The 11,557-nt window shown below is 36.8% G+C and overlaps 2 protein-coding genes across 3 annotated transcripts; both read left to right on the plus strand.

Annotated features, from left to right (window-relative positions):
- The first annotated feature begins 833 nt into the window (after window positions 1–833).
- On the plus strand, window positions 834–8,854 carry LOC132163266 (DNA topoisomerase 6 subunit B). 2 transcript variants are annotated; one of them, XM_059573486.1, is made up of 19 exons: window positions 836–1,101; window positions 1,209–1,261; window positions 1,738–1,835; window positions 2,033–2,138; window positions 2,335–2,472; window positions 2,615–2,666; window positions 2,813–2,877; window positions 3,362–3,468; window positions 3,750–3,852; window positions 3,999–4,084; window positions 4,178–4,374; window positions 6,112–6,227; window positions 6,385–6,470; window positions 6,678–6,750; window positions 7,584–7,675; window positions 7,847–7,985; window positions 8,063–8,157; window positions 8,257–8,431; window positions 8,520–8,854. In XM_059573486.1, the coding sequence occupies exons 1-19, from the start codon at window positions 1,005–1,007 to the stop codon at window positions 8,664–8,666; spliced, it is 2,025 nt and encodes a 674-aa protein (XP_059429469.1). In that variant the 5' UTR covers window positions 836–1,004; the 3' UTR covers window positions 8,667–8,854. The 2 variants fall into 2 exon arrangements, with proteins under 2 accessions (XP_059429468.1, XP_059429469.1); XM_059573485.1 differs by having other exon boundaries at window positions 834–1,101; window positions 3,999–4,374.
- A 393-nt stretch (window positions 8,855–9,247) lies between these two features.
- On the plus strand, window positions 9,248–10,814 carry LOC132163268 (pentatricopeptide repeat-containing protein 10, chloroplastic-like). The gene has a single exon (XM_059573487.1). The coding sequence runs from the start codon at window positions 9,480–9,482 to the stop codon at window positions 10,596–10,598; it is 1,119 nt and encodes a 372-aa protein (XP_059429470.1). The 5' UTR covers window positions 9,248–9,479; the 3' UTR covers window positions 10,599–10,814.
- Window positions 10,815–11,557: the final 743 nt, after the last annotated feature.

Below are 11,557 nucleotides of genomic sequence, written 5' to 3' on the forward strand. Positions count from 1 at the left end.
TCAAACCACGCTAGCTAGCTAGCTGCCCATGCCCGGACGGCAGAACCTCCTAGTGTTTGATGTTTTGCCCAAACCAAAATCTGAGAGAGTTTCACTGTTAATGTCTTTTTTCTCTCGATCGCTCGATTGAGTTGGAAGAATCGAAGCCGTACAGCAACTCTTGCCTTGCTTAAATTATTGCCATGGCAAGTTGCCAATTCCAGTTGGATGCTACCAACAACTTTGCTGGATGACTTTGTCAATTGTTGACAATTAATGACAAAGAAAGGGTAATGTTGTATGAGACTATGAGCGTTTCGACACAAGAGAATCTCAATATTTGATAGTGGGTGTGAATGAGCATAAAAAATAGATGGGATGCTTTTTCATCTTCTTTAACACCACACCCAATTCTTATTCACCATGGGATTTTGAAATAAGGCTTTTATGACATCATGAAGTTGATCTGCCCGAGCGGTAAAACGGGTCGCTTAAAACTTATTTAGACAAGTGAGGCTCGTAAGAACTGTTTTACATTCGTTATCCGAATTGCTAGTAATCAAACAATCAAATTGTTGAAATCTTTATCCGAGATTATCGATCAAAATAATTGTTAAAGTTTATGTCCGTTTTGGAGGTTCTATATAAATTATTAAATTGAATATAACAATGGCGCCAATGCAAATGCTCTTGCTATATATATGCGTAAAAGACATATAACCTGGCGGGAAATTGGCGTACGATTTTAGTTATAACTTTATAAAACGTTTTAGTTACACTTTTCTTTATCGTGGATCGAACACCGTCAATCAACTTCAGAAACAATTATATCGCGTTAGGAGAAATCCTGACCGTCCGATAGAAACAAATCGCCTAAAGCTGACCAGCAACAAAATCATCCGGTACGCGAAGGAGAACACCCAAGCGAAACTCGCCAGTACAAGCCCTAGCTACGGTTCCGTTTGCGTGCTCTACTTCTTCTTCGTTTCAAAGCTCTCGGAGCTGAAATTTTTGGCGGCATTTCCATGGAGACCACCGGAGGTAGCAGCGAGAGTCCACCGGATCCGAAGAAAGGCAAATCGAAAACCCCTAGAAAAGCTAAGGAAAGCGTTCTCAAGCAGAGTCACTCTCTCTCTCTCTCTCTCTCTCTCTCTCTATATATATATGTATATATGTATGTATTAGTGTATGTATATATAGGAATGATTTTTTGTTTTTTCTGTTTGCAGAGTCTCCAGCTGAGTTCTTCGCAGAGAACAAGCACATTGCTGGGTTTGATAATGTGAGTTTTATTTACTTAATTTTTGAATAATTTTGCAGTTTCTTTTGCTTTTTAATAGATGTTAAGCAATTTTTGTGCTAAGAGTGATGTAAAGATGGAAATTGGTTTTTCTCTATGTCGATCGGATTTGTGGCAATTGAGTTGAGGTGAATTTTGCTCGAAACAAATTTCAATTATGAAGGTGGGAAATTCAGAATCCGAATTTTGATAGTTTCTCAATAATTCAGTTGAGAATTTACTAAATTTTTAGCCAAAAGAAAAAAACAGTTTGAGATTGTAGTATCTTAACAGCCAAGTGTTCAGAGATTTGGGCGAATTGGATGGGGTTCGTGAATAATTCTGCATTTACATTTCTATTTAAGAAATGTGGAATTTGAAGTAATGCGTTTCTATTGTTTCTTATGTTATTTTGGTTTGTTTCCTCCAATTCTGTTTTGGATTTTTGAAGTTTCGCATTGTAATTTTTTGGATTTCAGCCTGGGAAATGCCTTTACACTACTGTTAGAGAACTTGTTGAGAACTCACTTGATTCTGCAGAGTCCATATCTGAGCTTCCTGTGGTGGAAGTAACAATGTAAGTATGTTTATGAACAGAGAGCATGCAAAACCATATGATTATGCATACATAATACTTGGGAATGTATATTCACTTTGTCAAGGATAAATGATATGCATAAGAAGTGTGGCTTTCAGTGGGGTGTTGTTCCAGACAGTAATACGTAAGCATGGATCTATGTAATGTTGTTTTTCAAATTGGTTTGGCCCTTGCAGCGAAGAGATAGGGAAAAGCAAGTATAATTCTATGATTGGTCTTGTTGATCGTGAACGTGTTGATGAGGCATTATATGATGACTATGAAACAGCTAAGGCTCGAGAGGTATGTATGCGTCTGATGTGAATTTGTTTTGGTGTTCGTTTTTGTTAAATTTTGTGAAAATAAGTAGGAAAATGTGAACAATTTGTTTCTGTCTTTTTTTTTTCTTTCTTCTTCTTCTTCTTCTTCAATTTTTTTTTTTTTTTTTGGTCCTTAATCCTATGTATTTACTATGTTGTCATTTGTTTTCTGGCATCAGAAACGACTGTCCAAGCAAGCTCGAGCTCAAGAAATACAAACAAAGAATGCTTCCCTTGGGAAGAAAGTCAAAGAACCTCCAGTATCAAAGGGTATGAAGGGTCGAGCTGAGGCTTCATTTTACAAGGTGACATGCAAGGTGTGCCAACTTTCCATCTTGACCTTCTACCATGTTTGTAATTTTCACTGTCTTGATTTGCTGATTATATTGGTCTGATCTATGGACCAATTTCAAACTTGTCTCTGAAGTCTTAAATGTCCGTAAATGATTTTAACTGTAGGATAATGGGAGAGGAATGCCACACGATGACATCCCAAATATGTTTGGACGAGGTTCCACTCTTGCTAGCTCCAGTTTCCATTTGATTACAGATTTGTCTACAAATGGATTTGAATAGTTTTCTTAAATAGATGAGCATATACACTTCTTTAGACTTCTTAAAGCTAGTTGCAACGGTATGGCATATTTATTCATGCAGTTCTGTCTGGGACAAAATATGGCTTAAAGCAAACGCGGGGAAAGTTTGGTCTTGGTGCAAAGATGGTAATATTTTGACATTATCTTGCCAACATGCATGGCTCTGCATCTTTTCTAGTTGTATTTGTTATACACATGAACCTATGGAAATTGAATAACTGCACTGTGTTTTTCATAGAATTTCAAGGTATGGATAAATCACCTTGAATGGGACCTTGATAAAAATTAAGTCTTCACCAAATCTGGGTATATGTTCTGTTTTAGGATATCAAAAAATTCCAACTTTTATTATTTTTTAATACCAGTTATATAAGTGCATTTCTCTAATGTCCCTATGAAGATGAAATTTTCTACATAAAATGATATTAGGGGTGATAGACTATTTATAGGACATCCAAATGTGCCCGTACAGAATGCAATGTGAAGGAACCTTCTAGCTTACAGAGCCCCACAAACAGAAGCTTATTTGCATAATGAAGTTTCTATGCTTGTCCGCCTGATAATCGAAGTGCAGAATGCAATGTAATTGGACTCGTATTCACTTATGCAGGCATTGATTTGGTCTAAGATGAGTACAGGACTTCCTATAGAGATCTTGTCATCAATGAAGGGCCAAAATTATGTTTCATTCTGCAGACTGGATATAGATATTCATCGGTATGACTTGATTATTTTAAAGGACACAAAGCTTTTGCAAAGTATATATGTATTCCACATATGCATATACAAATTTTCATATTTTTATGTGTATATATAGATATGTTTTATAGGGCATATTGATATTTTATATGAAGTTTTATGTATTGTTTCTGGAATTTTTTTTCTACTCTTTATAAATGATTTCTGGAACATTTTATAAGCTTTAACCATTACAGAATTGTGCTCTAGGGTTTGACTTTTGTTCATACTCATAAAGATAGCTTCATTTAAATATTCAGGAATATTCCTCACATTCATGTACATGAAAAACGGGACAGCAAGGTTCGGTGGCATGGAGCTGAAATTCAAGTAGTCATTGAGGGAAATTGGACAACTTACCGCGTATGTAATCAATCATTGCAGCTCCGGAACTGCTGTAACGCTTTAAAGTTTTGCACCACATTTTCATCATGTTTGAAATGATACATGAGAACAAACTGATGGGGGTATGTTTTGTTAACTAAAAAGTTTTCTTTGGGCTTGTGCAGTCCAAGATCTTGCATTACATGCGACAAATAGCTGTCATAACCCCTTATGCCCAATTCCTTTTTAAATTTGTCTCAGATGTACCCGAGTATGTCTCTCTCTCTCTCCCCAAAACCATCACAGATGCACATAATTGTCTTCACCTCTTTGGGTTCTACTTGCCATGTTGCTTTTTGTGTAGGAAGAATGTCACAATAAGATTTGCCAGGAGAACAGACGTAATGCCTCCAGTTCCTCTCGAAACAAAGCACCATCCCTCCTCTGTTGATTTGCTGCTAATCAAACGCCTGATCACAGAAACTTCCAAACAGAACCTTTTGCAGTTTCTGCAGCATGAGTTTGTGAATATACCTAAATCATATGCTGAACGATTGATTGGTAAGAATTGGCAACTAAATTTTATCAGTCAAGCAGTTAAGCAAGTTAGCATATAATGCCCACTGCTGTATTGTTATGGTTACATTGATAATCAAGCAAGTTATGAAAAAGATACCCTTTTGTTTCTATAATCAGTTAGAATAGAACTTCATAGTGTCCAACTTTTATGATGAATGTGGAGAGGAGCATATTCTGTATAATTGTATGTTGGAGAAACTGATAGTTGGCAAAGTGGCAGGAGAACTTGAAACAGTCATTAATATAACAACATAAGGATTATAAGTGTGAAAAAAATTCAGTGAGCAACACTCATTTAATACATACCAGTTCCCCACGTTAAAAGTCATAAAATAATACAACCCCTCAGGCAGGATCACATATGCCTTGGTATGATAAAGAAATTTGTGTGTTGCTTTTGAAAAAAGATATCGAACAATAATCATCTTATGCTTCAATAATTTACCTTGCTGGTGAAACGAACAGATGATGCTTTTTTCTGCTTATCAAAAACAAATGATGCCTTTTCTGTTGCCTTCGCTACTAGATTCAAGTTCATCTTTCTTGTTATTCTTTTCTACGTGCACTGAAGGAGCTTTTTGAGTATATTCCAATTTTGATTGGGAAAAAGGAAAAGAGATAATATTGGATGTGGCATAATGATCAACCCCACCTGCTAAACATGATTGATAGTAGACGCTGGAAATCAATATTTTAGGAGTTCATTACTGCCAACTCTTATATAGTCGTACAGATTAATAAGAGCCTCACTTTTATGCATCTAATTCAGGAATATCATCATCCCAAATAATTGTCTGAGTGGTTCTTTGCGGGGAAGCCAAGATGTTGACCACCTTCTATCTATTTAGGGTGACAAGAATGTGAATACCTTTTCCAAACTTTCCATTCATGTACTACTTCATGATAGTCACTTACCTTTTGCTGTTTTCCGGGTCATCCAGATTGAGATCAAATTCAGTATGGATCTTCTCTTTTGTACAAGAAAACAACCATCTAGATTTTAGATCTTAAGCCTAGCTGATAAAACGCTTTGCTGCCGTACCACTTTAAGTTGCTATGAGTTCAACCAAAATCAGAGAATTTACTCTATAAACCCTTAAAAGGGTAGGCTGCTGGATAATATGGAACCAAATGGCGGACTGTCACAAACGTTTATATGGAAATTACCACATAAAGGTTCACTTTCTTAGTTCAATTTTGAAAGTGTCATGCAAACTTACATGGCTTCCCTATACCAGATTTCACAAAATGAAGTGAGAATATGTGGGATATTTCCTAAAATTGTTGATAGAAGTGAATTTCATTTTAGAAATTTCATATTTCCTAAAATTGTTTCATGTCTTCACGACTCTTCGACTTCCGTATCATATGTATCATTAGTTTGTTTGACACAAGTTTTTCACCCCTAAAATGTAGTGCTAAAAGTGTCATTCAGCTTTATGTCGTCTGTCCCCCCATACAAACCAACAAAAAAAAAAAAAAAAGGGAAAAAGAAAGCTAATGTTCTTTCCCTCCATAGCATGTTGCAGTGATATGTATCTTGCTATGGACAAGTTTGAAGCTTCATTTTGATAGTTTGAACTGTTGAGATGTTGCTTAAATCTGAACAGTCATTCCATCAAATTTTGAATACATTTGATTGTGTCCTCTGTTATTGTTGGTTTCCTTCTTAGACACTGAAGTTGATTCATGGTAGTGATGCGCTATTGACTTTTGTAGGAGAAATGGGCCCAGAGTTTAGCCCAAAAATGGCTGCCAAGTCTCTGACATCTCAACAAATAGTTCGCATCCATCAGTTGTTTCGTCAAGCTAAGTTTGATGACCCTAGTGGTGATGTAAGCTCTTGGTCTATGGTCCTAAGTTATTCTGTTCGTTTCATTTCCATGTCATTTTCATTTTCAAGTTTGTTTTGATTTCTACGTATCTTTCTCATTCATAGTCCTTCACATGTTATTTTTCTAGTTTGGCACATTGCTTACAACCTTTTTTCAGTGTCTTAGTCCTGCAGGCGAATACAATCTTCGTCTTGGCATTATAAAGGAGCTGCATCCAGACATTGTTGCAACTTATTCAGGCAGGTTGTGTTTGAATGTTTTTTAGATCTGCTTCTTTTTCATTCTTCTGTGAAAATGAATTGTACAAATAGTATGCTAGTATATTTCTTTTCTAGTTGAAGTAAAATATATGTTGTTAGAGTCAGATCGTTCTTCTGCTAATTATTTTTAGTTTTTTAATTGTTTTTTTTTTTCATAAATGTGACTTTTCTCGTTTACTGTTACATACAGTGCTCAAGTATTTGAAGGCCACCCATTCATTGTGGAAGCTGGTGTCAGTGTGGGAGGAAAAGATGTTAAGCATGTGCGTGAGACACTCTACACAAATAGCTAAATAAATTACAGAAGCTGCAAGAGTTTTAGATATGATATTATTCTTCGGTGTGTTGCTTTCTTAAAGACACTAGTTGAACTAAGTAAGTAAAAAAGTTAATTGATAAAAATAGAGGAAAAGGAGGCACTGTTCTCTTTTTTGCCTCTATTATGATTCCTAAAGGCTTTTTTTTTTCAGACGACAATAAAGGAGTTGTTGGTGTAGTGTATAAATGTAGAATTTTTGGTATACTCTTGACAACAAGGTTCTATTTGTTGATGCGGCATGTACTCTGCCCTTAAACGTGTGTGAATACAGTCTACCGTTTTACTGTATGCATATATAATTCAAGTTGACAATAATTCGTATGTAGAGAAGGTCCTTGTACAAATTCACTTGGATTACAGGTCTGCACCCATCCTTTGCTATTTACCTACGTGAAACTTAACCAATTGAGGAATGTTTATGATCCTAGTAAGAATAGCACATAGAATACCATTCTTCTGGCAAGCTTCTTAGAACTTTATTATGATGTATAGTTAATCTGTTGTTAGCAGTGGACAATGTAAGCGGCAGGAGAAGCAATAAAAAGTGTAAGACTTTACTCACACACACTTGCACATATTGACAGTAACTGTGGGACGTGATTAACTAAAAATATGGAAGTGTATCCTAACTCTTGCTATTATCTTGAGCATGGTATGTTGCTTAACCATTAATTTGGTCCAATGAAAAGCTAGTCAGACGGTTATACTCTTTATTCTCTAGTCATTCGATCAATGACTCAATATTTATGAAGCATATAATGCCAGTTTTAATTGCAGGGTTTGAACATATTCCGATTTGCAAACCGCATTCCACTTCTTTTTGAGCAAGGTGCTGATGTTGTCACCAGGACTGCCCTTAAGAGAATCAAGTAAGATGTACTCAGCAGTTGAATGAATAATTTCTTTGCTTCCTTTTTTTTTTTTTTTTTTTTTTTTTTTGTGTGTGTGTGGCGGGGAATGAGATGTGGGGGTCAGTTTTTGTCATGATACGTCTGGCAATGAGAAAAGTTGCAGAATTTCACTGAAATATCTTTTTTCAGTTGGAGTAGTTACAAGATCAATCATACACAGGATAAAATTGGTGTTTTTGTGAGCGTTGTGAGCACAAAAATCCCCTTTAAAGGCACAGGGAAAGAGTATATTGGAGATGACATAAGTGAAATAGCTACTGCTGTCAAGGTGGGGATTTTTCTATTTTCATGTATCTCCAGAGAAAAAACAAAAGATCAAGTAAACTAACAGCAGCGTTTCTCCAGTCTGCTATTCAGCAATGTTGCATCCAGCTAAAATCCAAAATAATGAAGAAGATGCAGGCACGGGAGCAGCAGGAGAGAAAACGAAATTTAAACAGGTAAATCCAATACTTGTCTGTCCTCTATGCATGAGTCTACTAAATGATTTTATTCTTCCTGTTTGCATGAACCGAAATCAAATTTCTATGTGTTGGCAGGTATATCCCTGATGCTACAGGTGCTGTGTATGATGTTTTGAAAGATATGGCACAGTCTCATGTATCAAAGAAGAAGCGTTATGATGATGAGGATGCTGAACTATTAAAGAAAGTCTCTTCTCGTTTGATTACAAAAGAAACATTAAGGGAAAAGCTCGCTCAACATGTTGAGCAGGTGAGCTCTCAACTTGTATGAGAATTGGGTTTTCTGGAAACCTATCCAATGATGTGTTCTGGAGTGACATTTTCACTTATATTTGCAGGTGGACTATGAGATGGCATTGGAGTATGCTACACAGAGTGGAGTGAGTGAAGAACCCAGAGAAGCTATGTATATACAGTCACTGGAAGCTGAAAATAAGTTCATTGACTTACATAGTCCCATCTTTGTTTTTAGACTCTTCCAGTAGTCATTTCTTGCTAACCTTTAACCTTTTTTTAGTTCTGTAAGGTAGCCAAAGAAAATTCATTATTGTCTTCATACAGGTTACTCTCATCAACTATTTTTCTTGTATCAAATTATTAAAAGAAATAGAATTAAATGTTGGAGACTGATTGTAAATCTGTATTGTATCAAGAACCAGGAAATGTTTTGATTGTTTCCATTTTTAAGCAAAAGCAGGTTTTGATTTATGATTCTGAGAAGGTTGCAACTGCTTATTCTTTTGAATAATTTGCTGCCCCGTAGTTTAGACCATTATCATCCGGCTAGTCGAATGTTATTTTGGCAAGTTGGAATGTTAAAATGAAAGTAAAATAAGATTATTAGGCTCAACAATTTAAAAAAATATTTTGTGAGCTGCTTTATTTACTAAAAAAAAAAAAAAAGGTAACTAAAATAAAAATAAATTTATTAAACCGGATTTTTTTTTTCTAATTAATTAAAACGGATGTTTAAATTATCTTAATCGTAGCACAACCCTTTCATTGGCAATTTCCGTCTCAATTAAAAATTCGTAATGGAAATGGCTAAGACACTTATTTGTCATGTGCCAAACCACGTGTACCGAGCAATTTTTCCCTTAAAATACCTCGGAGAAATCTCAGCCGTCTGCTTCATCCATCTATTCTCTCCCTCGCCTCGTCGCCGGCCGCCGCTACGCGCACTTCCCCAGTACACTCCTAATTCCCCCCATCTTCAAGATTATAATTTTTTTTTTGTTGCAATATTTGTTTCTGCAAACTTTTGTTTCTACTGCTACAACAGTGAGGTAGGATTCTCAATGGCGGGCACAACATTGATATCTCGTCGGACTCGGGCCTTTTTGCGGGCGTCAAACACTACTCCCTCTCTCCCTCTGATCTTTTGTAGGCGCCTCTTAACATTCCATGCCTCACCTCCATGTCCATCGGCATCCCTATTGCCAGCATCAGCACGCAGCATAAGCTCCGCTTTTCCAAGCAGAGGGCATTCTGGAGCAGTGCTTCCAATAACATTTCCTTCGATTCACAGACAAGCCAGATTATTTTCCGCCCAAGTAACCGCCGAGATCAGCGTACAAACCAGATTATCCACCCCAAAAGCAATCACTGAGATCAGTACCGAGGACCCAAAAGACTTGCTGAAAATTTTCAGCAACGCGAGGACCAAAGAAGGCATGCTCAGCAATGCCCTCAAGATGTTCGACGGTTTGTCCAAAGATGGATTCACCCATGAGGCCTCGGAACTCTCCGCTCTGATCAAGGACAATGGTCCCATACCCGACGTGGTGGTACACACCGCCGTCATGGAGGCTTATGTCAATGCCGGCCAGCCCAATGAGGCTCTCAGGGTGTATTTGCGCATGCTGGCCTCAGGGATTGCCCCCAATGCCTACACTTACACGGTTCTTATTAAGGGGCTAACTACGGATTCTAAATACACTGGGGACGCCAAGAAGTATGTGATGGAAATGTTGGGCAAAGGGATGACGCCCAATGCGGCGACCTACACGGCCGTGCTTGAGGCCTTGTCCAAGGAGAAGAAGCTGGAAGATGCAAGGGAATTTCTGGAGGAGATGAAGAATGAGGGATTTTTGCCCGATGAAAAGGCTGTAAGAGAGGTCCTTAACAACAAGCTAGGACGATCATCTATATGGAAGCCCGCTTTTGTTGATGCATTTCTGCTGAAAAATAAGAAGAAGAAAGATCTTCTTATGAACAGGAAAGTTTGGTCCCGTAGATCTTCTATTTTGCCGGAATTCGTTGGTTGCGTCTTCCGAATTTACAATGGAAAAAATCATATTCGTTGTAAGATCACTGAAGAAAAGGTTGGTCATAAATTTGGAGAGTTTGCTTTGACACGGAAACGAAGAGTGAGAACAGCTACTACTGTACAGGGGAAAAAAAAGGGAAAAAAGTAAAGATTAAGCGCATTGATATGATCCTAATTTTAAGTTTTTATTTATTTGTCATCAATTTCATGCTTTCCTGCTTTTGTACTAGTCGTGCCGAGTCTGATATTCTAGTGTCGAAAACAATGGAGATTGTTAAGCTCCCATTTTCTATTTCCTGTGTCTTGTTAAAAGCTTGTAGATGCCGTATGGCTCATCAAGGAATGAATGAAAATTTACCTTTCATCTAATTGGAAGCAAGGATCCTCTTGAAGTGATTAAATTAACTCTTGGTATTAGACTTTAAATCACTCTTTGCTTCTGCTCTTTATCATTTTATATATATACCCTGAATTAGCATTGAAATGTAACATTTTAATGTGCATACAATCAGCTTAGCTATTTATCATGGATTTGGGGATACTTATGATGGTGATCTTCATATATAAATTCTCACTTTAACACCCTTTTCCATGCTATGTCAGTCTCTGCTGTTGAGCAGCTTCAAGTTATGGCTTCAAAACGACAACATAACAAGGCAGATGCACAGCTATATGTACCTTATCTGTTAGTAGATCATATGTAGTCCCTCCTATTGTTTTTTACTCTCTAATGGCCCAAGTCTTTTGCGGCTCTTGAATGCCAACACTTTCAGGTTTCCTTTATACAATTGGAAATGGAATTATGATTATCGATCTTTTGGTTTTGTCATCAATCTGTAACAGACTATATGATGCAGGACATCTTTTCTTCTGATCTGACTCAGGATATATGAATCTTAGCATAGTATTAGAAATAAGTGGTTTGTTTTAATGTGGTAAAGGATTAAGAATGGTTCACGCTTGGTATAATAGGAATTCTATTCGAGGAACCAAATCCAAATGGTTCACACTTGGTTCACATTTTTTTTTTTTTTTTTTTTTTTTTAATTACAATGCAGTCTGCATCTTTCTCGATTTCATTGTTCCTTTTTCATTTTTATCTTCAAA

The sequence above is a fragment of the Corylus avellana genome, chromosome ca10 (genome assembly GCF_901000735.1).
Source record: "Corylus avellana chromosome ca10, CavTom2PMs-1.0".
Taxonomy (NCBI): Eukaryota; Viridiplantae; Streptophyta; class Magnoliopsida; order Fagales; family Betulaceae; genus Corylus; species Corylus avellana.